This window comes from Pipistrellus kuhlii, unplaced genomic scaffold, assembly GCF_014108245.1.
Source record: "Pipistrellus kuhlii isolate mPipKuh1 unplaced genomic scaffold, mPipKuh1.p scaffold_m20_p_4, whole genome shotgun sequence".
NCBI lineage: Eukaryota > Metazoa > Chordata > Mammalia > Chiroptera > Vespertilionidae > Pipistrellus > Pipistrellus kuhlii.
In genome coordinates this window covers 10223503-10250420 of record NW_023425540.1, presented here as the reverse complement: position 1 = coordinate 10250420, position 26918 = coordinate 10223503, and the positions used below count along the sequence as shown (strand labels likewise).

General features: G+C 40.4%; 1 protein-coding gene and 1 long non-coding RNA gene across 5 annotated transcripts in view; one reads left to right on the top strand and one right to left on the bottom strand.

The window, feature by feature from the left end:
* The window catches only part of SEMA5A (semaphorin 5A), a 368047-nt gene that overhangs the window by 275205 nt on the left and 65924 nt on the right, over positions 1-26918 (top strand). For all 4 annotated transcript variants that reach the window (XM_036409220.2, XM_036409216.2, XM_045571872.1 and 1 more), the window contains 3 exons: positions 1271-1556; positions 4427-4562; positions 9266-9470. In XM_036409220.2, the coding sequence (XP_036265113.1) occupies positions 1271-1556; positions 4427-4562; positions 9266-9470 (627 nt within the window). The remainder of the gene's footprint in view (positions 1-1270; positions 1557-4426; positions 4563-9265; positions 9471-26918) is intronic.
* LOC123651241 lies at positions 24105-25200 on the bottom strand. The gene is made up of 2 exons (XR_006739812.1): positions 25068-25200; positions 24105-24346 (listed from the first exon to the last, which is right to left on the bottom strand). It is a non-coding gene; the product is annotated as an uncharacterized LOC123651241 (long non-coding RNA).

The window sequence follows — 26918 nt, the reverse complement described above, 5'->3', positions numbered from 1 at the left end:
CCTTCAAGCTGCCTGTTGGGGCGTTCCTTCCCACCCTGCCAGCTGCTGATAGGGGCCTTCCTTCACTCTTTGCTGCTCCCTGGTGGTCAGTGCATAGCAAGCGATTAAACTCCTGTTCTCTGGGTCCAACTCTAAGGGGACAATTTGAATATTAGGCTTTTATGTAAATATAGATTATTCTAATTGCATCATAAAATCCAAACACTTGATGATTGAGTGAAAAATTCTTAGCAAAAGGGAAAATAATAAGAATCAAACCTGTTTTTTAGAGGTTTTAAAGATAATTGTTAGGGCATTTCTGTGTCTGAAAGGGTATCATCTGCATTATTGATAGGCTTAAACACAGAGCTATAAAGAAGCACTTTCAATGTTGCTTGTAAAATTTAGTGGGTACTCTATATACTTCCTAAAGGTTTTGTCATACTTCTGTCATTTCAAAATCCCTATTTTTAAGCTAATTATGAGACCAAAAAGGTGCTGCCAGTGACTCTTTCTCAGTGCACTGCATTTCTCTAAATGGATGAGCCAGCAACTCAGAAAAAGAAAACAAGGGTTAATCCCCAAAGTTGTATGGTTACCATAGTGCTGGGAATTGCTAAAGCTAATTCAGGACATAACCTTACAGTCTTAGTTTTTGCTTCAGTTTTCAAAAGTGAAAAATATTTTTAAAATTTTTATTAAAAGCATACAAATTATGCCTGTGTATATTAGTAAAAATCAAGAATGTTGTTATCTTATTATACAAACATGACATTAGACATCTATATAAAATTTGGGGCAAAATTTGGTTTACAGTTGTTTGTATGGAAAGTAATAAAATAATAATATAAGAATAAACTCTGTGTATTGTGTATTCACAACTGTAAACCTTTTGCTTCACCCTGTATTCTGAATCACATTTCATCTTTTTAACCTTATTTCCTCTCTCTTTCTGAAGATTATATACTTTTGTATTATCTACAAATACAGGAATAGATAGGTTATTTCTTTAAAGTATACTGCCCAGTTTTTACTGTATTACTGTCATGGTCCCTTGACCCTGCATTAATTCAGGAAGCTCACCTGTGGAATTGTTAACAGACATTTCTTATCATGCAGAATCTGTGTATAGAGTTCCTCCCAGTAGCATGGATCAGTAAGCCCCCTCCCCATTCATTCTATAAGATGTCTACACAAAACCAAGCCTCCTGGGAAGAACTAATGAGCAGGCAAGACCTAAAGAAATAGCATTTCGATGTTGACACTTTTCTTTTTTTCTTATTTTTTCCAGAACCAAACTTCGTGTCATCTTATGCCATCGGGAATTTCACCTACTTCTTTTTCCGAGAAAACGCTGTGGAGCATGACTGTGGGAAGACCGTGTTCTCCAGAGCTGCCCGGGTCTGCAAGAACGACGTGGGGGGGCGGTTCCTGCTGGAGGACACCTGGACCACCTTCATGAAGGCCCGCCTCAACTGCTCCCGCCCCGGGGAGGTGCCCTTCTACTACAACGAGCTGCAGGGCACCTTCTTCCTGACCGAGCTTGATTTGATCTATGGCATCTTCACCACCAATGTGTACGTAACTGGAAAGGATTGCTTTCCCTGCTCTCCTACTCATTCTGAATGAGGCTATTGTTCTTTGACCTGTGTGGTTGAAACATGCAACATGCTTTAAAAAGAAATCATTTTTTACTGGGATAACAGCCAAACTTTTTTTTTTTTTTTTTTATGGATTAAATGTTGTGCTAAGATCTGTGACTTCTGAGACAGGTATTAGGGAAATACAGCTAATCCAAAGGCTTTGCTCTATCCTTATTGGAATAGTAGCATCCTATTGTTCTGCTATAAATGTGTCCTTCCCGACTTGCCAGTGTGTTCTTAGTACTTTCTGAAGTGCTGGTATGTATTAGATGTGTGTGTATGTTTTTCTATCAGCTTGTTACGTATTTACATAATGAAAGCACTGTTATCTGGCAAGTCTGATCGTTGAGATAATGTAACTCTTGACTAAACCGCAGCTCATATAGGAAATGCACATTCTTACTTTTCCCAGAGTTGATCTAAAACTACTGTCCTATAAGATGGCTGTCCTAGGCATTTCTAAAATGATGGTTATGCTTTTAAAATACTTTTGAAACAAATAGCATTTCTTTTTCTTTTGTGGGGAAGGCACTCTTAGCTTCAGAACTGGCACTGTTTGAACTAGATGAAGTGTATGACGTTTCTGATCTTTCAATTCGCTCTATTCTGGTGGACTGGAGCACAAACCCATTCTCAGCTGAGGTGCTGTGATAAGACTCAACAAGATCACACCCAAGCCCAGGAATCGCAGATCACACTGCCACTGGCCTCTACCCTTCTCACTGTTGGCCGTGAGCAGGAGGATCTATTTGGATCACCTTTGAAATTTTAAACTGTTAACCTAACAGTTTGTACAATAGCCCAATATTTATATCCAACATAAACGTTCTGAATCAGGATGTGTTGAAAGTGCTGATAAATGGGGTAATATGACCAGCCACCTGGGTTCCTGGAATTGTCCTGATTTTGGAATTGGAGAGAGCCCTGTATCCCGGAAATCTTGTTAGTTCTCAGTGATCTGGGATAGTCCACCCCCTATGACATTTCTTGGGCCTCTAAGACTTCAATAGTAGCATTACAATAGGATGCTACTATTCCAATAAGGATAGAGCAAAGCCTTTTTTATCTGGTCTGCCCATGAATCTGCATCTTACTTTTCTGCTGACCTTTCTCTTCTGATCTTTCCACTGCTGAGCTGAAGTGTTAGCATCTATTTGATAAAAGCATTGAATCCATGAAGTGACTTCATTCTGACATGAAGTGAGAAAAATAAGACTACAATGGATGGCTCCCTACTCAACACCACCCCACCATGACAATCTTTATTGTAAATCTGGCTTTCAACCCCAGAGGTTATTTTCCTCCTCTGATAAGTTTCTTTTAAAAAATCAATTTATAGTTTTCTGAAGTTGATTTGCTTTCCAAAACCTTTTTTAAAGAAATAGTGGAGGCTACACAAGATGAATGTTCAGCTGTTCGGTTGACATCAGTTTTATACACACTGGGAACTTGGCTTCGTTAGCTGTTCATTCCCCTTGCTCTGGGCTCAAGTGAACAATTTAAAAAGTTAGATATGTTCTGTGCCTAGGCCATTCCAAGATGGTAAGTGGTCAATTTGGTACTCACAAAAGTAAGTTTCAGACTATTATTTGTTTTGTGTTGTAAATACACATCATGTTGGAAATCAGCTAATATATAACTTCTATATTGGCAGAGGCAGAATTTCTAGATCTTTCCTTTCTCTATTGCATATTCATTCTCACTGGGTCTTGGGAACAACTTTTCAATATATCATCTATAATCCCACAGTGTATCCCATTTGTCCTCTATCTTATGTCTCAGCCATGATCGTATCCTCATTCAGTAGCTGGATGCCTTTGTGCAGGTCTATCAGCCTAACTGTGCCCATTTTTTCTTATCAGTGACTGTCTCTTACTTTAAGATAATTAAGTCTTGGAATTGGTAAAGGCTCTCAAATTGTGTCTGGTAACTAGTCTGTGTATGTCAAACAAACCAAGTGGGAGGAAGGCAGATATTTCTGTTTTGGAGTTCCTCTGAAATTTCCTTTGATTCAGAAAAAAATAATTGATGTATCAACATATATTGGCTAAGACTCTTAACAAGAAAATTTAAAACCAAAGCTGAGCCCAAATGTAGATTTATTTAGCCAAAAACTATTTTGCTGTTACCTCACTAGTAGAAGGTCATGAATTTCTGAGAGCCAGCAGGTACGCTTCTCTGCAGAGCTTGGAGTCTAAGTTAGGGCTTCAAAATGTCAGTGCATTCTCAAATTTTTCTCTCTCGCCCTTTTTAAATTATTAATAAATACATGAAGGGTGTCTGTCAGGAACTTTCTGCAAAATGCTTTCAGTTGATTCTTTTTTGCAAGGCGTACAAATAAACGCAAGTGTCTGGGGGTTAAAAAGGAAGCAACAGCTTGGCCCACTGCCCGCTAAAGCTGCCAGATGACCAGGTGGAAGGGGCCAGTCTAGATACTGGGAGGCACCTCCACTGGCAGAGAATATAGTCTTTTTCCTCCTGAATTTAAAAGGCATAACAAGAGCTCTTCAAAATCCTTGTCACTTGGTTGTGGCTGAGTGAATTAATCCTGCTGGCAGGATTACAAGTGCCATAACTGCTAAATAGCCCTGTTTATGTGCTGAAGTGTTCGTTCTTCCACAGAGAAATCACAGGTGCACCATTCATGGGCCCCTCTTCATCTGGGGTTGGGGGTTGGGGTTAATAAGAGGCTGAGACCTTGAGATTCTCGTGCTTCCCCTGGGCAGTAACCTAGCATATTCGGGAAGACAGTGCTTTCTGCAGGGCTTTCTGACCTTCCTCTTCTTGCTCTTCCTCTGTCCCAGGAACAGCATTGCTGCATCGGCCGTGTGCGTCTTCAACCTGAGCGCCATCTCGCAGGCCTTCAACGGGCCCTTCAAGTACCAGGAGAACTCACGCTCCGCCTGGCTGCCATATCCCAACCCCAACCCCAACTTCCAGGTAATTTCAAGGGGCAATGGGGTACTCAATCAATCCTCACCCTTAAAATCAAGCCCAAACCTTGTACAGATGGCTGGGATGATTTCAACACCTGATGGATACAGGCATCTGGGAGCCCCCTAGTCCTCTTGGACACTGGGCTTGGCTCATGTGAATGGACTGAGGCTTTTATCAACTGAGCCTTTTGTCAATATGAGGAGCCTGGACCAAAAAGGGGCTTTTGTGGGCTGTGATGACTCAGGCTAGACTGACAAAGGGCATCATAGTGCAGCAGTTGGGAGACCAAGCCCCAATTAGTGCTAATGATGGTGGACTCGGCCCCGAAGCTCTGATCCCTAATGAATGATGCCCCTGTGAATGGGCTCCAGGGCACAGCCGTGGATATGCACACACAGAAATGGAGCTCTAATTGCTGAATGTGGTGAGGTTGCCTTTTTGGGTAAATGGGATGGCATGGGGCAGCTGCAGAGAAAGGGTGGTTATATATCCTCTTCACCATTTTTATTTTTTTTTTGGCTTTTCTTGTACATTTACTTTGCAAGTTCCATATCATACTTTCATTAATAAAATAAGGAAAGAGTGATACAACTATCCAGGGATACATATTTTAATAGTAAATTTTTATAATATCAATTTATGTGCATTGCTTACTGCATAATTTACACGATGAAGATGACTCTTAGGAACCATTTATTGGGTGCCTTCTCGGTGTCACATGTTGCAAATGCTTTATAAGCTTTGTCTTATTTTCTCCTCTGAGCAACTCTGTAAGGTGGGCATCTATATCCACACTTTACACATCAGGAAACTGAGGGATCAGATTTACATTATTTATCCTAGGCTTGCTAATGAGAAAGTTCAGTGCTGGACAGAAAAAGTTCTATTTTGGGTCAGATGAGCTAACAAGGGGAACCAAATCTGCAGTAGTCACTTTCCTTATGACATACATGGTTTATATAATTACTAACTCAACACTGACTCTTGGCTTCTTGGCTGAGTCTCTGTATGTAAATCACACCCATGTCCAGATGAAATGTAACTGTTTAAGAAGATCCTTGTTAAAATCCAGAGGTGAAACAAACAATTCCCTTTAGAAGAGACCATTGAAAAATCCTGAAGGTTAACATGTTTAACAAAGATGCTCACTATATGTAGAATGTATTTTTAATTCCTGATGCTAGTATTGCAAAAGAAAGAACTTAATAAACTCTGTGAAGCCTTACCGCCTCCAGGAAGGGGATAACTTTTAGCTCCTTTATGTGGATATATTGGTAGCCCACGGAAAGTCTGCTCCCTGCCTGAGACCACGGCATGTGGTTTTATAAAGCCAGTGCCACACTGAAGGGCTTACATTGATGAGATGGAAGTAGATCCAATCTGCAATTTAATCAATAAAACTGTGGACAGGTGGCTTTCACTTCAGGCAGGAAGCTGGCTCAGCTAAATTGTTCTTTGGGTGGAATTTAAGATTTGTGGGAAAGTAAAGTTAACAGATTATGGTGGTTTTTCGTATAGCTCCTAGGACAGATATGTTCCAAGTGTTTTCTTTTGGTTTACCTTGTTTGAAGCCGTGCTAGCTTAGGCTTTCTTTCTGACATTTCTGGGACTCTCTATGCCGGCATAAAGTGGAATAGGTTTTGAACTAAGGCTCCCTCTACTAGTCAAGTCTAAAGGGCTTTATGTTTGCAATAACCAACAGTGAGAAATGGTTAGCTTTTTTATTTATGTTTTTATTCTTGTTTGCCTACCAACATTTGGAATTTTATGTGGTGCTTACATACTAGAAGTAGCTATTAATTAGAGAAGCAGAGACATGTTTCAAATTCAGGAAGAAGTAAGGGTTAGGAGAACAGTGCATAATCCTTCAAGATTTGATTCAGAAATCTTTCAATGGAAAAGGATAAAGAAGCAACAGCTATTTATTTATCAATTGCACCAGAAACCACTGTAGGTGGTGCTGCAAAACCCTGCCCTGTGTGAGGCTGCAGTGCCCAGTCATCCAGACCCACCTCCTTACAGAGAACATCATCCAGACACAGTGGTACCCAGCTGTGGTGTACAGGCTGGACTTTTCTGGGCAGTTTTGATTAGCAACTATCAGAAATGATGGAGCTGAAATGGATAGTACACCTGCAGATGAGGACTGAAAGTTCCAACCCTCTAATCACAGGGTTGTTTCCTTTGACAATCAGCCCACATCCTTAGATGCTATCTAAAAATCACCTCATTAACACACCAAAAGACGCCTTTATCCCTCTCATCACTTAGGAAATTTCTAGGATTTTAGGAGCTCCCTATCAGAAACAGGAAGAAGAACAAATGTATTATTCTTTTTTTCCCCTCACATATATTTTATTGATTTTTTACAGAGAGGAAGGGAGAGGGATAGAGAGTTAGAAACATTGATGAGAGAGAAACATTGATCAGCTGCCTCCTGCACACCCCCTACTGGGGATGTGCCCCCAACCAAGGTGAATGTCCTTGACTGGAATCAAACATGGGACCTTTCAGTCGGCAGGCCGACCCTCTATGCACTGAGCCAAACCAATTAGGGCACAAATGTATTATTCTTATTAGCTATCAAAATATCACAAGGCGATGACTTAAGTAAGATACGGGGTCCAGGAATAACAACAAGGGGAGGTTGGTGATCCTGCTACACAGTGCCAGCCCAGATCCCTTCTTTTGGATCTCTCAGATCTCCTGATTCCTCATGAGCAGTGAGAGCTCCTCAAGTTCATGGTCCAGATTTTTATGATACCAACCTTTAAAAAGCAATGTACACACAAAACAAAACCTGCATGCAAAACCTCACCCAACAGGCAGGTAGCTAACAACGACCTGTATCTTAAGTATCGCCATTGATTTAAGGAAGATTAACACCAAACATGAAGTCACTCTCAGGACTAGAACTCCCCTGGATAGACTTCTGGCCACATCAGGTAGAGCTGTCTTTCATTTTGCAGCACATTAATTAACAGGTAATGACCCTGTCCTTCAAGTGTTACTACTACATGGGATGTTTATGTGAAATCTCCTAAAACAGTCCCCCTGGCTGAAAAGCAGCTGCTAGCCTATTCACCCATTGATTCCTTCCTTCCTTTATTTATTCATTCATTTCCCTCTGACCAGCACAACTCAACAGACCGTGGAACTGCTGTTCTGCTACAAGACAAATGCATTGACCAGTTACTGTGCCAGGCAGACCGTCTCCTGCCTCGGCATTTACAAGCACTTACAGTTAATTTACTAATGCTTTCCACTGGTTATCTCAGTCGGTCTCACAGAACCTGTAAAGTGAGCACAGTGTTTTTCTAGCAACTTTATAGGCAGATGCAGAGGCTGGGAAGCAATGTATCACCTGAGACCACATGGCTCCGGCGGGGTGGCCAAGCTGAGCCCTTCCACTGATCGCATGTGGTCCTGTTGCCTGGCAGGTGAGGTGCACCTGTAAGGATGTGCCTTTAAGTGAAGTATTGGGCTGGATTCAAAATCTGTTTCATTCCAAGATTCTCTAATTCTACAATCAGCCTATTGCTTTATGGCATGTAGGACATTTTTATCAAGAGCGACATATCAATAAATATCTGTTTTTTTAAAAGCCATTTCCATCTTACCTGTTAATAAACCAGGTATTAGAAATGGTATGTTATAAAGGGTAGTTTCAGATGGCATGGACGGGGAAGTTTATTTTTATCAAACCATCTTATATGAAGTTCTGGCAAGGATCAGCCTTTATTGGAAATAGGATTTGAAGTTTATGAAAGGCATGAGAAAGGTTGGTGGTAATTTTCTAATTCTGTGCTATGTTCCAGGAAAGTTTTGCTTTCTTTTCTATTCCTTTCTCATCTCATCCTTGCTAAAGAATATCCTACGTAATACCTGTCAGCCTCTGCAAAACCCAGCGCTGAATTTAATTTTCAGCAATTTCTAGGCCACTCCTTCCCCCGCCCCCAACACATCCATATATTCTAGATTCATTATTATATTTTCTCCATTTGAAAACCTCTTTCCTTACTTCATTCTTCTTTCTCATTTTTCTCTCTCCCCACCACCCTCCCTCCTTCCCCTTTAAAGAAAATCTCTTTATTTCCTGCCTTTTGTAAATTTGCCATGTTAGTTCTCATCTTACTAGACTCCAAACAATTTTTTTGTTTCAAAAAGCTCGGGACATTTTTGAGTGAAAGCAATGAAGCCAGCACAGTGTTCTTGTTGCCCAGGAGAAAGATATTAAAATGGCCTAATTCTATCTCTGTGGAATCCATATCTTGCTTATGGACCCACTGCTCCTATAAGAAAACTAATAAATCTGTGTGCTGTATTTGATTGCTGCATTTTCAATTTGGGTACCTGATTGTCAGGCAGATATAAGAGCGTGCATTTAGTCAGACAGCTCCCATGTGACTCAGTCGGCAACATGGAGTTCTGCATACACTGCTCAAATTAAAGTTAGCAATGACTTCCACTTCGTTTATTCTTTTCAACTTCTTTTCATCCATTTATGATGAAGTGGAGAGACTCCTCAAATATAAATTCAAATCTAAAATGAGAGAGACACTAGGGTGGGGATTTCGGGGACAGTGGAGACACAGGCATGTTTGCACAGTTCAGTTATTCAGTGTCTGAGTCAGTCTTCAGCCGGGTGGCCAGGGTCCCTGGGCTCCAGGTAGCTGGCTCCAGCAATGGCCTGTCGTCCCTTGCAGTGTGGTACGGTGGACCAGGGAATGTACGTGAGCCTGACAGAAAGGAACCTGCAGGACGCTCAGAAGTTCATCCTGATGCAGGAGGTGGTGCAGCCCGTGACTTCAGTGCCGGCCTTCATGGAGGACAACAGCCGCTTCTCCCACATCGCCGTCGACCTGGTCCAGGGCAGGGATGCCCTCATCCACACCATCTACTTGGCCACAGGTAAGTGCTCTCCCTTATCCTCCTCCCTCACCCTCTGTGCATCCACTGAGAAATCTTAATTTATCTCTCTCTCTTTCATTCTTTTTTACTACATTAGTCATCATTTTAATAGGAGAAATAGTGTCTGATTTCTTAACTATTGTTCTTTTGCTTAAAAGAAGCCTTCTTGGGGCTAGTGTAATTGGGATAACTTGAGATGATGGAATTTTTAAAAATATATTTTTATTGACTTTTTACAAAGAAGAAGGGAGAGGGATAGAGAGTCAGAAACATTGATGAGATAAAAGCATCAATCAGTGCCTCCTGCACACCCCCCACTGCGGATGTGCCCGCAACCAAGGTACATGCCCTTGACTGGAATGGAACCTGGGACCCTTCAGTCCCCAGGCCGACACTCTATCCACTGAGCCAGACCGGCTAGGGCAAGATGATGGAATTTTTTAGAGGACATTACTGGGTGAAATATTATCTTAGAAGCTTCCATCCACATGGGGACAGCCAATAAGAAGCCCACTACTAAGGAAAACGTGAAAGAGGTGATGACAAGTTTAGTCAGTGGGTGTGGATACAGCGATGTGGTAGAGAGAGCTAGGGAGGCTCCTGCAGTAGCCATCGGGGTTGGCTTTTCCCAGGAGGTGACATTTAAACTGAGAGCTGACAGGAGGAGGAGCTGGCCTTGCAGGTGGCCAGATGCAAGAGTGGTCAGCTGTGGGCAGGGATGTGGCCAGCAGATCATTAGAAGGGGCCACTGGTGCCTCAGGTCATTCTGGGGGAGGGAGGAGTGCTGAGGAGGAAAGGGAAGGAGCATGGGGGAAGTTAGATGGAAACAGCTGTTCTGACTGAGGCTTCCAGAAGCTGTTCAGTGAAGGTTGATAGAGGATTGATCTGGTAGCCTGAGATTTTAAGACTGTTGTTTTAAGAGAAAATATAGGGTTACCACCCCATGACAGTGTCTGCCTTGTTCAGTAGAGTGTGTAAAGGAACCATACCTCTTTTTCTGCCATTTTCATCCTTATTTGCTCTCCAGATGCTTGGCACATGCTAAATTGTAGAATTAATGAACTGGACATTTCAAAAAGCTTTCCTAGTTTTTCTTTACAACTGTTATCATTGATGCCACAGAGAAGAGTTTAGAACTCCAGGAGGCTGTTGAGTTCTTCATCAATACCTGGATGGGGGGTGGCAAACCAGAGATGAGCTGGTTCTGAGCAGCCCTGGGCAAGTCAGTGCAGGGCAGCCTGAGGCCTCCACCTGAGAATTCTGACCTTTTTCACAACCAAGGCCATAAAAAGGTGATGTTTGCTTCTGCTGTGAGCTTCCAGTGATTTCCCGCAACACTCTCCTTCTACTTAAATTGTGACCATCTTTCAGTTCAATCTGTCATAGCAAAATACCATAGACTGGGTGGCTTAAACAACTGAAATGTGTTTCTCACAGTTCTGAAGGCTGGAAGTCCAAGATCTTCCTGGTAAGATCCCTCTTCCTGGTTTATAGAAGGCCATCTTCTTGCTGTGCCCTCACATGGTAGAGACAGAGATAATCTCTCTCTTTTCTTTTCTTATAAGGGCACTAATTCAATTAATGAGGGCTCCACCCTCCTGACCTACTTCCAAATAGCTTTGCTTTGAAAACTAGGGATTCAACATGAATTTGGGGAAGACATACAAATTTAGTCCATGGCAATGAGCAACTTGCTCTACCACACTATTTAAACACGCTCACAGGAATGAAATACATACAGTATGTTTGAACAGACTTTAAATCAAATCTAAATAGATCAACTTAGATAAACTTTTGATCTGATATGAAATTATAGTCAACACCCATGGCTTTTTGAACAGCACAGCCTTCAAGAAACTTGCTTGCCCAAGTCTGTTTGGAATGGGATCTCTCCCTACCACACTATAGCCAGGGAATTAGTTCAGGCTGCCGTAGGTCCAGCTATTCCTGGCTGTCCAATCCGGTCTCCAGGTTTGCAGTTGTGATTCTGTAACCATACACCATATGCCATTCAGCAAATATGAGAGCTTAGGTTTTCTGTTCTATAAACCTGAATCATGGTGTATACATGAAGATGTTGCTGACTCAAGTTATAATAGGTTGGGATATGTGGGAAGATTCCACACATTGAATATTTCTGCAGTTTCCATGACTCACTTGTCATGGTATTTGTTAAACTCAAGGGGAAGAGGAGTTTGCAGTGGGTGAAGCCCAGCAGGGGAACAACCATAGATTCATGGATCCTAAAGAGAGTCCTACTCCAAACCACAGGGCTGACACACAAAGACATCTCCTGGCGACCAGATACACAGAATACTCTTAAGTTTGTTTACTCTAGCTTGGTAATTCTACCTTTAGGACCTTTATGAATTACAAATGTCATGTCTCATCCGAGGTCTGGATTTTCTCATTTATCCTTGATGGCACTGATTACTACATTTAGAAGGAGATTTCTTCTTTAGCAAGTTTTAATTCATAATAAAATTTAGTTTTAAAAGATATAATTTTAATGATTCAGCATATACATTTCTTTTTTTATTTCCAAAGTATAGATATATAAATATGGGCTATTTAAAAGAATATCTGAAAATTTTCATCTGTTTTAACTAAATCTATTAAGAGCTGCACAACTCCTCACAGCAGTAGGGATCACAAAGATGAGAGATTCTGATTTTTAAAATTCAAAAGGCTGATGTTTAAATCTATTGAAATTAACCTTAAGTCAAGGCACACCAGGTATAGCACATCCTGGAATAATGTCCTTTGGTTCAACTTTATATTTCATTATAATGTTAATGAGACAAAAAAAACCCCGCTTCTCCCCAAGTGTGCATGTGTTTTCTCCAGATGCAGTGGTTCCACATCCTAAAGGTGTAGGCATGAAGCGAACTGGCTTTTCTCAGCTCTCCCAGTCTGACTGAGCTTGGATGTATATGAGCGGTCCTGTGATGGGAGGATGTCCTGTCCGGGGTGGGTCTCTCCTGCACCCTAGCTACCAGAAGAAGCTTCAGCCACAGATGTCCCTGAACTACAATCAGAAGATTAGAAAAGAAATATCTTGCTTGTTTTTATTAATCTTTTTGAAATGTATATATAGCTCACATTTATGTCGATGTTTGAGTCTTTGTTTAGAAGTTGTTGTGACCAGAAATATGCCATAGGAACTTACTCTTATTTATATCCGTTATCGTAGGGTTTCTTTATACTGTTTCATTTAAAGTCCCAGTTTCCAAGAACCTATCCTGGACTTTGAGGATGACTGTATAATCATTTTCTTTGATATTTAAGCTGATCTTGAGCTCACATGGCTGGAAGTCCTTAAAGCCCAATTGCACATGCTGGACCTTATCCAGGAATTGACAAATGTTTAGCTGATAAACCATGAGCATGACATTTACAGCAGTGAATGTTGAGCTGGAGTACTCCTTAACTTGATAATAAAATCAGTTTATTATCTAGGTTTGGGAACCCAGGCTTGGCTATACGTTTATTTTCTCCCATCTTGATTTTACATGAATAAATACAAATTGGAGAAAACCTATTCATGGCCATCTAAACGTTGAGTTATTGTAATTGGCGGTATTATCTAAATGTCAACATGAAGTAGACCTTTGCTAGTAATGCTGTTCCTGGTGCTTTCTGCAGCTCCAACAGGTTTCCCTGCTGGCCTCCACCTCACCGGGTCTCACAGCCTTTCCCAGGCACGTTCTGGGTCTGTTATCTTGCTGCTTCCATCTCTCTCATGTGGGACATCCAGCCAGGCTAAGCACATTGTCTGGGCCATTATCCATGCTGATATTTTTATGTTATTTCTTTGAAGGTCTTCTCAGATCCAGAGGCAAAATGGCAAATGCTAACTCCTTTAGAATATTTATGACTGGAGTTCTCTAAGTGACTGACTGATATCCAAAAGGCTGCTCGGTTCCTCTCCACAAAGACAAAATCTCAGTGGTGTTGACTATGCATGTGTCTGGGCATCTCGTTGCTTGCTTTGCAGAGCACTACTCTGTGCTATTCCTTTGCCTGCTTTCTGTCTGCCTCTCCCATGGTCCTGTTGCTTTGGCTCTGCCCATTGCTAAGCTTGTGCTAATTCTGTGTTGCCTCCCTAGAAATAGCACTAGGCTTAAGGGCTACTCCTAGGATGAAATATATTACTTGTATTTTCATTTTGCCTCGATTTCTTGTGTCTATAATTAAACGTGTGTCTTTTTTGCACCATCTTGATGCTTTCCCAATATTCTCTCACTCTTATTCAGGCACTGCATCCGGTAGATCTGAGCCTTCTGTCCCCTGGGCTAACCACTTACTTTATTTTTCTATAACTATTTATCCCCTTAATCCAAACCCTTATTATTTCTGGAGTGTTCTTTTAAACCAGTGTTTGTTCAACTTGAGAATGAGAATGGAGGGCATGTAGAAATACTGGCTCTGAGCCCAACCCCAATGAGATTCTGGTTCTGTGCAGAGTTGCTGGTTCTAAGAGGCTCCTAGGTGAACCTCAACTGGGCATTTCTGGATCGTATCCAGGTAGTGCTGTTCTGGATGAAATAATGCTATTCTTGACCTAGAATCTCTCTCTACCGGATGCACCTTGCTGCTCTCTGTGGTTAGATGTGGTTAGATGCTGACATCATTGGGATGCAGATACCAAATCTGTTATTGGGTGTGAGCCTAACAGACATGTTTACTCTTTATTTCAGTTGTTGAAGGTGTGAATTGCTAATGAGTTGGCAAAAGAGCTTTGACATGATTTAAAAGCAAATGCTTTAAGATTCAGCAATGATTAAATGCAGAATGATTTAAATATATCAAGTTAAATAAATGGTCATATATTATCTGTAATAGATATTGGTGGTCTTGGCAGGAACAGGCAAAGGTTTCAGGAACGATTTACCTGAAATAAAGGAAGGGTGAGCCTGCAGATTTAAAGCACATCACGTTTGAACAATATTGATTCAGAATAAATGAGCACTAGATGTACCCAGGTTAAGTTTTTAAATTCTAAGGGTAAAGAGAATTATTCAGGAGGCAAGGCATTATTTAGGCATTCAGAAGAAAAAAATACCATCAAATGGAAAAATGTTAGATGGTCCAGCTGCATAAATCTGTGAAACATAGTCTAAAATATAATGAGAAAAATAATGTGAATTAAGAGTGTTATACTCAACAAGGAATAAAGAGAACAGGCAGATATTCCTCACTATGAAAACTTCAGGCAGTAGAAGTCCAGGGATCTCTTTTACAAACACAAAACAGGATTTATCACTGGCTCGAATCAGCCAAACAAAGGGAGAAGCTTTGAGAAAGAAAGGGCAGGGGAAGTAGAGTACTCATTACCAGATTTCATGTAAAGCAATATATGTATGTGAATTGGAGGAAAAGAATGTCTATAGGAAAGACTAATCTTTCCCTACAAAAAATAAAGGCATATGGGAAATTTAGGAAAAAGCAGTTTGATTCAAATTTGAAAAACAGAAACATTTTATTTCTAGCCAAAGAAGAAAATCAGAACCAATCTGGAAAAAAAAAAAAAAAAAAAAAAAAGTCATGGAAAAAGGATGGGTGGGGAGCTGATAAATCATTTTCATTTCAGATAAAGAAACATTAAGGTGCCCTAGCAGGTTTGGCTCAGTGGATTGAGCGTTGGCCTATGTACTGAAGGGTCCCAAGTTTGATTCTGGTCAAGGGCACACGCCTGGGTTGCAGGCTCGATCCTCAGTAAGGGGCATGCAGAGGCAACCAATCAATGATTTTCTTTCATCATTGATGTTTCTGTCTCTCCCTTTCCTTTCCTCTCTGAAATCAATAAAAATATATTTTTTAAAAAAAGGAACATTAAGGTGTCTATAGAACATGATGGTAGGTAGGGGCTGGGAGAGTTGGTGAAGCACAGTAGGTTCAGAATTATGGAGAAGATCTCTGAATTGAACATGGCTTAAGCATCTCCTCAGATTTTATTGACCTTATGTTATCCTGGACCCTCAGCCATTTGCTCTGTCTCATCTGCCACCAAGGACTGCGAGGTTATTTCAACTGATGTTAACTAGCTGGTGGCCAGTCCCCTTATGCCACTCTAGACTTGGGTAAGGAAGCATCCCACTGGTGTGGATCTGGCTTCTCAAGCAGATGCTAAAGGGCCTGGGAGATGCAACCAGAAATACAGGGGGATGCATTCCCTGTGAGGTGATTTTCATCCAATGAGAGGCAGAGTATGGAAAGACACTGACTAATATGTTTGCTTTCCCTTTTCCTCCCAATGGGCTGCTCAAGGCAGCTTTCAGGTAGCCAAGCAAATGTTTGTTTGTGTCTCAGCATAAAGGAGTGGCCCCATGGTAACACCTCCCATGGCATCACTTCCCATCTTTCCTCCTCACTTTCCTCCTCACTCATATAACCCTGAGATTGTACCCTGAAATATGCATTAGCTCAATCCTTGCCCCCCTCATCTCTCATCCCCACTTTCTAGGCAATCACAGTAAGGGATAATTGACTCAAGCTGCAGAGTGGCATGGCTACAGAGCATGGCTGGGGCAGATGATATATACTCTATAGTCCATGTGGAGGAACACAGATTTTAACCAAGTAAAATAAGAAAACTGAAAAGTTTGTAAATCATGTAAGTAACATAACACAGCAAATGTTTTTAAAGATTATTATCCATTATTCCTGGAGAATGAATTGGGTAGCACAAGGGTAGAAACAGGAAAATTTTGGGTAAAACTTCTTTTTACAGCATCAAGTGTGATTTTGCTGCAAGATTTGCCAATTATAAAAATAAATAGACATTGTAGTGACATGTCATTACATTGTAATTATAGTCTAGTCAATCTGCGGCCAAGGCTATTTCAATCATCAATGAAGTCCAGGAGGAGATGTGTGTGGCCAGCGTGGCAGGCACACAGGAAGTGGTGTAGAATAAGGCATGCTTGCTCAAATATTATAGGTGATACTGCCTCCAGGAAGCAAAAATTAGTTCTTGAGGGACAAATCATCTTATTTTTGTGTATGGATAATAGATATATAAGCATCTCACAGACAAATATACATCCCTAGTATTAAAATTCCGTGAGTAGTAGGATAGTTCCAGAAAAACAGTCAATAGTCTCTTTGCCATAGTGATAATGAAAAAAAACTTTGAGAAAAGCTGTTCTCGGGCATTTTCATAGAGAGAAGCTGTCAGGTTCAGTAAGTGTTGTGGAAGTATATAGGGTGAGAGGATGAGTAAGATCAACAATGACTTCTGATCATCTTTGGTTTAGGCAGGTGACTAATACTGAGAAGGGAGAGAATGAAGTTCTATGTCCAATTCCCAGAAGAGGATTTGGCTGTAAACATAGCAGACAGACACTCTGCCCTCAAGAAGCTTATATGTAAAGAGAGATAAAACAAACAACAGAAAAGCAGGAAGGAGGGGAGGGGTAGGTGAGGGTTTCCATGTTAAGAAGTAGTTTCTGAGATCTGTTGTCTTTACATTTTCTTTCTTTCTTTCTTTTTTTAATATATTTTATTGATTTTTCACAGAGAGGAGGAGAGAGGGATAGAGAGCTAGAAACGTTGACGAGAGAGAAACATCGACCAGCTGCCTCTTGCACACCCCCTACCAGGGATGTACCCGCAACCAATGTACATGCCCTTGACCAGAATCAAACCTGGGACCTTTCAGTCTGCAGACCGATGCTCTACCACTGAGCCAAACTGGTTTTGGCTGTTGTCTTTACATTTTCAAGAGGTATAAGGTAAAGACTTGAATTCATGTTCAAGGACTTGAATTTTTTTTAATAACCCACCTTGAGCATTTTCAGTAGAGAGTAGACCTTATGGTCTTGCCTTTCATAAAGTTTACAATTATTGATGGGAATCTCACTGAGAATGAAGTCTGATGGAGCAAGAGAAGGGGTCCCCAAATAGGTGAGGTTCTGAGGGTCACAAGGGGTCAGAGAAGAGAAAGAAGGTGCCTCATCGATGTAGATGGGAGCCCAAACTCATGCCTGTTGTCTTCCACTTAGTTTTGTGGCTCTGGCCTACCCTCCCGTTCTTCTCTTCCAACTATATTTTTAATACACAACACAACATTCTTACTAGTTCCTACTAATCATTATTAAAATCCAGATATCATTAATACTTCCAAAATGATCAGGTAGAAAAAACAAGTAGACAATCTTCTGTGGAGTCTAGAACTTTCTTCTGTCATAGTAACAAATAGCAACTGGCTCCACAAAAAGTGAAGTCCCACTCCTGACTTTATCTCTGTGCAGTCTCTTCCAGTAGCTAATTCTCCTCAGGCCTTTCAGCTCCCTTTCTAAAGAGAGGGATAGTCTGCTGAGTGAGAACAGACCTCAACGTTCCCTTGGACTAAGTACATTAGACTTGAAAAACACTATGGAGGTCCTTTTGGGCTCCCAAACTACAGTAATACATTTTCTGTTGCCATTACTAGCAATTATCTCCCTCGGTATTTATAATCAATTTGCAACTGCCTAAGTGTTCCAAGCAAGCATTACATTCTGAAAATACTATAGTGGAAAGATTGTTTATGGCACTCCAAATTCTGTCCTTCTCCATGGAAATTGGAAATCCAAACCAATTTGGACGTATTTTATATGTGCCTATTTATATAAGGTGTTCCCATTGGCTGCTATGAAACATTATGTAGTTTTAATTCTTACTTGATAACATTTAATGAATGTTGAGTTTAATTATAATTTTTAGTGGATAATGACAATGTAGGAAAGCCTGGTGCTATGGATGTAATTGTGTCCCCTCTCCCCAAAAGATAAGTAGAAGTCCTAATATGCCAGTATTTCAGAAAGTGATGTTTCTTACAAATACAGTCTTTGCAACTGAAACTAGTTAAGAGTAACTTATACTGAAGTAGGCTGGATCCTTAATCCAATGTGACCAGTGTTTGTTTGTTTTAAAAATATATATATATTTATTGATTTCAGAGAGGAAGGGAGAGGGAGAGAGATAGAAACATCAATCCTGAAAGAGAGTCCCTGATTACCTGCCTTCCACAAGTCTCACACTGGGAATGAGCCTGAAACCTAGGTATGTGCCCTGACCGGAATTGAACCATGACTTCCTGGTTCATAGGCCAATACTGAACCACTGAGCCATGCTGGTCAGTAGCTGGAAGAGACAAAAAAGTGCCACCCAGAGTCTCATGGGAGAGCATGGCCCTGCCACCTTTTCAGACTGCTGGCCTCCAGAACTGTGAGATAAGACATTTGTTCCTCTGAGCCATCCAGAATGTGGGATTCTACTCCAGCGGCCTAGCGCCACTAACAGCCAGGTATGCTTTTGCACTGTGCTTCTGGTCTTGCAGCCAAATTTAGAGTGTAGCCTGGCTTTCCGCTGTTCCCCTGACATTTCTCAGTGTCCTGAACTCAATAAGCAAATCTAGTTCTTTAGTATTAGTTTATGTCAGGCCCAATTAGAAGGAAAAGTCTACTGTTAAAAACAACTTAATATATACCAAAACACTTAAAATGGCATAAACACAGCTAATTATTTTGTTTTACTAAATATAAATATAGGAAAATGAATTCTTGCATTTTAATGTGTTTTGTTTTTAACTATGTTTTTAACTATGTTTTCCAAATAATTTTAATAGCTAATTCCTAGTTCCCCAACCACAAAATAATATTATGAAGTTATATTCTGTGAATCAGTAAATAACAGCGATCTACTCTAAATGTGATGCAATGTTCTTTTCTCTCTCTCTCTCTCTCTCTCTCTCTCTCTCTCTCTCTCTCTCTCTCTCTCTCTCTCTCTCTCTCTTTCTCTCTCTCTCTCCCCTCTCTATGGAGTAGCTGATTTTATGGTTTTCTTGGTCTCTCTCTCTCTTCATCTTGTTTTGTATTAGAACCATATACATCTTTCTACTTTTTCCTGTTTCACATGATCAGTGTTAATTGAAAGTTGCCCCAGGTATTAAAGCAGTGTGGTCTCTGGACAAAAGAAATACAAATTATTTTCCTTACCTTATGTTTTCATATAAAGCTTGCCTGATGCAGGTTTTTTGGTATAATTGCTTTAGGTAACATGGAAGTTATTGGAGTTTAAGCACAATAGCCTCCTTTTCTGGACCCACTGTCCTGCTTATACAAACCCCTAGTTAGTTTATTGTTTCTGTGTGAAATTATGTATCTCATAACTCCAGAGACATGTCACTACTGTCCACACAGTGCCCCAGGTTTCCTTGTTTTGTGAAGTCTGAACTTTCACTTCTGCAGAGGGACATTCAAAACTCGTTCTGTATGAAAACCTGAGGCAAGCCTGATGGAGAACTCTCTTATTGGAGGACTATAATTGAGGCTCATGCTTAATAAGTTTTAGCAGATATTTTTATCATGGACAATTCAGTTATGAGAAAACCTACTTGTCTGATAAGTAAATTATGCATCTACAAGTGTTATTATAATAGAATTTTACTTGTAGGTCTCCTGGAACCCATTTCATTAATTTCATTGGCAGCGGCAAATATATTAAGTTCATTTTGAAATTTTTATTAATACTTGTCAACTACTCCTTTTCATATAAAATACTCATGTCTTAAAGGAGATTTTATGCAAATGTATTTTCTTTTAGGGGTCATTGTAATAAGATCAGTTGTACTAAATATAATTGAAAGTGTTTCCTGTGCCCAGTACAGTCTGATGATTATTTTTATGCAGAAAAATCAAGAGAGGATATGCTCCCAGGCTTAAACTTGAGTAGTAAAATCCTGTGTGTTTTTCTACCTTTTCCATTATGATCATGTAATCAACTAAGTATGAAAAGAAAATGACTTTTAAAGAAATAAATCCAAGTCCTGTCGCTATAAGACTACCAATTGCATTAGTAATGTATGTGGCAAGCCTGCAAGTTTCAGTTTACCTGATCTATCCTTATGTAAACTCAAATGTGTTGTGAGATCCTTGGGGTATTGATGGATACCAGAGCTGGTAGTCATATTATATCCAGAAGTGTAAAAAATCCCAAATGCTGGATGGTTAGGTGGGACATGCTACCCTCTGTGTTCTATCCCAGGGATGCTGCCTCGCTGACATCCAGGCACTCCAGAACCCCTGGGGAGCATTCAGGATCCCCAAGGGGAAGACTGTACACTACCCAGGGTTGACATGAACCTTTGTGATGTGGCTTTGTGATTATTTTGGGAAGGCAATGCAAGGAACAGCCATTAGCTAGAAGAATACAGCACGCCTCCACATTGCTGGTGGGCATTAGAATAATAATGTGAAATTGCTGTCAACTGGCCCACCACAGGCATTCTCTAAGCTGTTAAATCAGAAAACAAAATTCTCCCTACTACCATAATATTAATACCTGGAACAATTTGATTCTGTTATGATGTGTTTACAAATTGAATCTTGGCAGTAGCAAAACTAGGTTCCTCTCAGGTGACCAGAATGCTGTCTTCTCATCCCGTGAAAGGCAGGCAGTCCTCAGAGTAAATCTTTCTATTTACTTCATAAAACATATAGGACATGATAACAAGGGCTTTGCAAAGGTGTCAGGAGAGTGGGCCACAGGGGAACCGTATCTCATCATAGTAACCAGATTACTTGTAGGATTGTTTATGCCTTGGTTTTGAAAGTCTCCTTTTTTAAAAATTCTTCATCTAGCACATTGCACTCTTCTTGATAAACTGTATATATGAGCCTTGCCTGGCAATAATGACCAGTCATTACTAAGCAGATTTGGCCCTTGACCTGTAGGCAATTGAATTCTAAAGCAAGCAACCATGCACACCAGGACTAGGGAGGAATAATTGCAAGTGTCCACTGCGTGACGGAAGAACATCAACAATTTTATTCTGTGTGGACCTTCTTCCAGAAGTTATTACACAGCAGAGTGGCTGGAAGAAAAAACACTCCATTGTTTCTTTGCAAATAAGCCTTTGAAGAGGAGATGTTGGTAGAGAAATCCCCTATTTTCCAAGGAAGAGATTTGACAGACCTGCAGAGCACTAAGGTGTGGGGAGTGAGACATGCTTATCAATATCATAGTTCCTACTTGGAACCCATTAGGAGAAATGGGTTCTCCCCAAATCATTCTGGTGAATTAACACAGTGCATTTCCTCCCACCAGGATATCTGCAGCCAACTATGATTTGGTCAACAGCTGGTGGTGGTGCAGTTATTCACAGTGCATGATGTGAGGAAATAGTAGTTGTCATTTACAGAATTGTAGAGGTGTCAGCATAAGGATTTCTTTTCATTCCCTTTTTTTTTTTTTTTTTTTTTTTTTTTTTTTTTTTTTTTTTTAAATAGCAGTAATCCCAAAGTGAGATTAGAAAGCTGTCTATTTGTTGGTTTATAATATTATCCTCTCACTTTCCTGTTGGAAGCAGATATGGCCAAGTTAATGTTTCTTAAATGGAGTATTTTATGATCTTTAAATAGAATTGTCTTTGCTGCAGGGGTTCTTATCAAGGAGCCACGCAATTCTAAGTGTTAAAAATGGGATGATGTTTCAAGCTAATGTCCTTAGAGGCAAATGCTCTTTCTCTCTGATCCTATCTGATGTATCCATTGGATAAATAAGAATTTCTTAGGAGAAGTTGAGGATGTGACTTTTGCTAATGAGATTTTTTTTTTTTAATAAAGAATCAGGGCAGCCTGAATTTAACCAACCCTTGAAGTCATGAATACCTGAAATTATAATTATGTAGGCAGTTATTCTTCTAGACCAAAGAAAAATCAATATAAACAAAAAAAGTTCCTTCTTTTGTTTTGCATTGTCTGACCATAGTAAATGCTAATATATATATATATATATATATATATATATATATATATATATATATATATATAAAATAGATGGGTAGCGTGGAGAGCCATCTGTCCATCCAGCCATCCTCGAAATCATACAGCCCTATTGTCATTACTTTAACACCAAATGTGAAAGGAAAAGAGAAAAGTACCTCTGAGCCACTTACTAGCATTCAATGCAAATTAATTAACTTTCTGTCCAAGTGAATGATTATCATCACTTTTTGGATTTCTGAAGGTTATAAAAGCTTAACTTCTGTTTGAAATTATTAAAGCATTCTGAGATTAAATCAATATTCAGAAGGGCAGTTCTTGTTATCTATTTTTAGTCTAACTCTTGAGTTACACCTGAGTATAAGAAATTGATTAAAGCCTGGCCAGTTTGGCACAGTGGCTGAGCATCAACCTATGAGCCAGGAAGTCACAGTTCCATTCCCAGTCAGGGCACATGCCTGGTTATGAGCTCCATCCAGTGGGATGCATGCAGGAGGCAGTGATTGATGATTCTCTCTCGTCACTGATGTTTCTATCTCCTTTTTCCTCTCCCTTCCTCTCTGAAATCAATTATATATATTGAGTGAAAATCCAGCTACCAAATAGCTTGGTACATGAGACAAGCTATCCTATATAATAAAGAAGTAATATGCAAATTAACCATCATACTCTCACAAGATGGCTGCCTAAGACCAAGCCAGCAAGGGGGTTAGTGGGAATGACCAAAACGACTGAGCAAGCAGGTTGTGTGGGTTGACAGGCCGACAGGGAGGTTAGTGAGGGATGACCAAACTACTGAGCAGCAAGCTGCATGGGTCGACCAGGCCGGCAGAGGGAGGCAGTTGGGGGCAACGAGGCCAGCAGGAGGGCAGTAAGTGGTGATCAGGCTGGTGGGGAGGGGGCAGTTAAGAGTGACCAGGCCAGCAGGGGAGGGTAGTAGGGGGGCAGGTCTGCAGGGGAGGACAGTTGATAGTGATCAGGCCATCAGGGGAGCAGTTAGGTGTCAATCATGCTGGCAGGGGAGCAGTTAGGTGTCAATCAGGCTGGTTAGAGGCAATCAGGCAGCCAGGCAGGTGAGTGGTTAGAAGCCAGCAGTCCCGGATTGTGAGAGGGGTCTCAGATTAGAGAAGGTGCAGGCTGGGCTAAGGGACACCTCCTCCCCAGTGCATGAATTTTGTGCACCGGGCCTCTAGTAGTTCGTAATTAGTATAGATATGAACTATTAGTCCATAATTAGTGTAATGTAGCAATTAAGAAAGATGAAAAAATAATTTTATTACTCCATCAAGTAAAAAACTCTTTTTCTTTTAAATTAATTTTGCAAAAATACAAAAGTGCTTAGCATAGATTTTTCTCAACCATCTCAGTCCAAACCTAATGGGATCAGACACAGTATAAATTTCACCGCTGGGGGTGAGAGGGAAATTTAGACTCTATATTCCTGCTTGGTGACTGTCTGGGAAGAGCTGCCAACTTTGCCAACTGGGTGGCTGTTTTGTGATTTAGACACAATAAATCAAGCAATTTCCTCCTAGAAACTTGAATTGCCTCCTTAGCAGAATGATGAGAGTCAGATTTAAGCTGTGGGGTTAGATGAGAACTTTACAAAAGATACCCAGAGGACTCTATTAATTGCACTCTTTTTTTTTTTTCTTTTAATATATATTTTATTGATTTTTTACAGAGAGGAGGAGAGAGGGATAGAGAGCTAGAAATGTCGATGAGAGAGAAACATCAACCAGCTGCCTACCGGGGATGTGCCCACAACCAATGTACATGCCCTTGACCGGAATTGAACCTGGGACCTTTCAGTCTGCAGACCGACACTCTACCACTGAGCCAAACCGGTTTCGGCTCACTGCACTCTTGTTTAACATGTAATATAGTTTTTATTCCCAGGAAACTTTGCTGGTAAATTTTCTGTAAGTATCAGCTTACGAGTTAGAGGACCGAATGGCGCTTTTGAGGTTTTGTTCTGCAGGCAGTAGAGGCAGTATTCACAGAGTGATCATCTCTCCTCCTGGTTCATGTGTGCAGGGCTGACAAGGGCAGGGAGCTTACTCATGTTGTACAGGATGTGAGTAGGGCTTATGATCTATCTATCAGCTAAAAGTAGCAAGAAAACACATTTTTACATAGTGGACCCTGTGTGCCAGGCACCATCCAAGCCCACTGAGGAATCAACTCCCTGTGTGGTCCTGAGCCTGTGAGCTGGGCCTCAGGATGCAGAAGGCCCAGAGATGTGAGTCATCTGGATCCGGGAGTTTAACCTGAGCCGTCGGACTCCAGGATCCACATACCAAACCATGTGCTCCCTGGAGCACCTACTGTGTGCCAGGAACCCTTCTAGACTCCACTGAGTCCACAATGAACAGGACAGACTTTGGACCACAGAGCCTGACTCCTTGAAGCTTCTATGCCACGGGTCAGGATGTGGGAAAATGGCTTAAAATAATACTTGAAGTAAAAGAATGTTGCAGGTAATTTATGAGTAGGGTGTTTAAACTGGCTAACATATGCTTTGGGGGAAGAACTAAGCCATTAGTTGCATCTGATAAACAGAGTTAATTAAAATCATCTTTTCTTGCATACACTAGCCAAGAAGACCTGTTTTTTTTCTTGCTATATAAATGTAACGCTGAGCTCCCAGTGCCAAGACCAATTCAATTCACTTGCTCAGTTACAAGTTAAAAGGCAGAACTTTCATAGCATATTAGCTGTCTGCTACTTTGGGGTAATGACTGGCTGAATTGATGAACTTTATATAATGATCTGTTGCTATGGCAACATGCTGCCCAGTGAGTGGAAGAGGGCATTTCATCATTACCTTATGGATAATGGTTGGAACAGCAAAGGATGCAGATACAAAAGGTTTCCTTTTACGCGGCGGTAGGCTGGGTCAATGAGACAAGCCCTAAGCACGGCTCTCAGATTCAGTGCCTGGGATCAGAGTCCGGTGCGCGAGTGGAAATAAGGTACATTCGCTTCCCAGGCCTGTGGCCTTGGTGTCTGCAGGGCTTCTCCAGCCTGTCACAGATTGCTGTGTCAGAATTGCCACTTGTCCCTTTGGTTTTAATTTTGGTACTAGATTCAGCACGGGGAAAGCAGAATAATAAACACTCCTTTCAAACATGACAAAACCTAGAGAAACAGTAAGAGAAAAATGGAGTCAAGATTAAAGATTTCACTGTCCAATGCTTTGCAATAACCACGACATCTTTATATCACATTCTCCAAAACCAGCTCTCTGTTTCTTGGAATGGCTTTTTTCTTTTCTTATAAAACAACAACAGAAATTCTATATATCAGGTATGTTGCCACTCCACCTTCTAAGATTTTTATTATACCTTAGAGAAAAAAATATATATTTATTATGAGTTTTGGAACTGTTGCAGGCTGCTGTTCTTAAGTTAAATTTTTGGCATCATTTTCATTGTACAGGGTTACTATACACATAGGGTATAGTGACTTCCACTTATTGTTTCATTTTTTAAAAAAACTTTAGTGAATGAAGGAAGGCTGTCTTTCATTGAAGTATGAAAAATAAACATTTAATTCACAATTGCAAACATTTTATTGAGTTGACCACATTTCTTTTTTTTTTTTTTCATCTCTCCCTCGCTCCTTCCTTTCTGCCCTCCTTCTTTCCTACAAAAGGGTTTGTGTTTTTTTGTTTTTTTTTCATAAAATCTTGAATTTTGGTGAGACTGAAAAAAACACACACATTATGATCACCGACCTTTTCCTTAGCTACTTGAAAGTTCATTCTTGAGTGTTCATTAGTTTTCTTTAATTTCCCCTAAAGATCACCAGAGTCATTAGCCAAAAGGTCGTGAGCAATAGCATCAGCTATATGAGTTACTGGATAATGTTTATCAAAATGCATCAGTTCTTCACAATGTTACATGTCCCGCATCGTCTCCTGTTCTTTTCTACCATATAACTATATGTATAATTTATAGGCATCAAATAAAAGAAATGTTAATATTTGAAAATACTCATCAGTAATGTAAATTTTAGATCATAATCAGTAAAAAATTTGAGTCTGACATTATTTATAGTACTCTTGCATTAGAACTGAGTCATGATATGTTGGAGAAAGAGGGAAAATAATTTAGTCTATTTTTAAAATTGCTTTGAGCAAGTATCTGGATGACAAAATCTATTTTTATATTTCTTACTCTTGACTTGGAGTCTCTGTGCTAGTTCGCTGGGGCTGCCAGAACAAAGATAACAAAGTACCACATACAGAGCGGATTGAACAACAAATTTATTCTCACAGGCTAGAGCAGTGGTTCTCAACCTTTCTACTGCCACGAGTTCCCCATGTGTGGTGACCACCAATCATAAAATTATTTTCTTTGCTACTTCATAACTGTAATTTTGCTACTGTTAATAAGTCATAATGTAAATATATGTGTTTTCCGATGGTTTCGGGCGACCCTGCTAGTGGTTGGGACCCACAGGTTGAGACAAGGCTGAAGCACACTTGCTCTGACAAGGATGTGGCAAAGTCATCCTTTCTTTCTCAGCAGAAGGGCAGGGTCAGATCATGACAGAGACCAATGATTTGCACAACAATGGAACAGACCTAGAGCACTTCATTTGTTGTTGTTTTGCTTTATAACATTTATCACAGTTTAATTGCTAATTCACTTGCGTTGTGACTTCTACACTT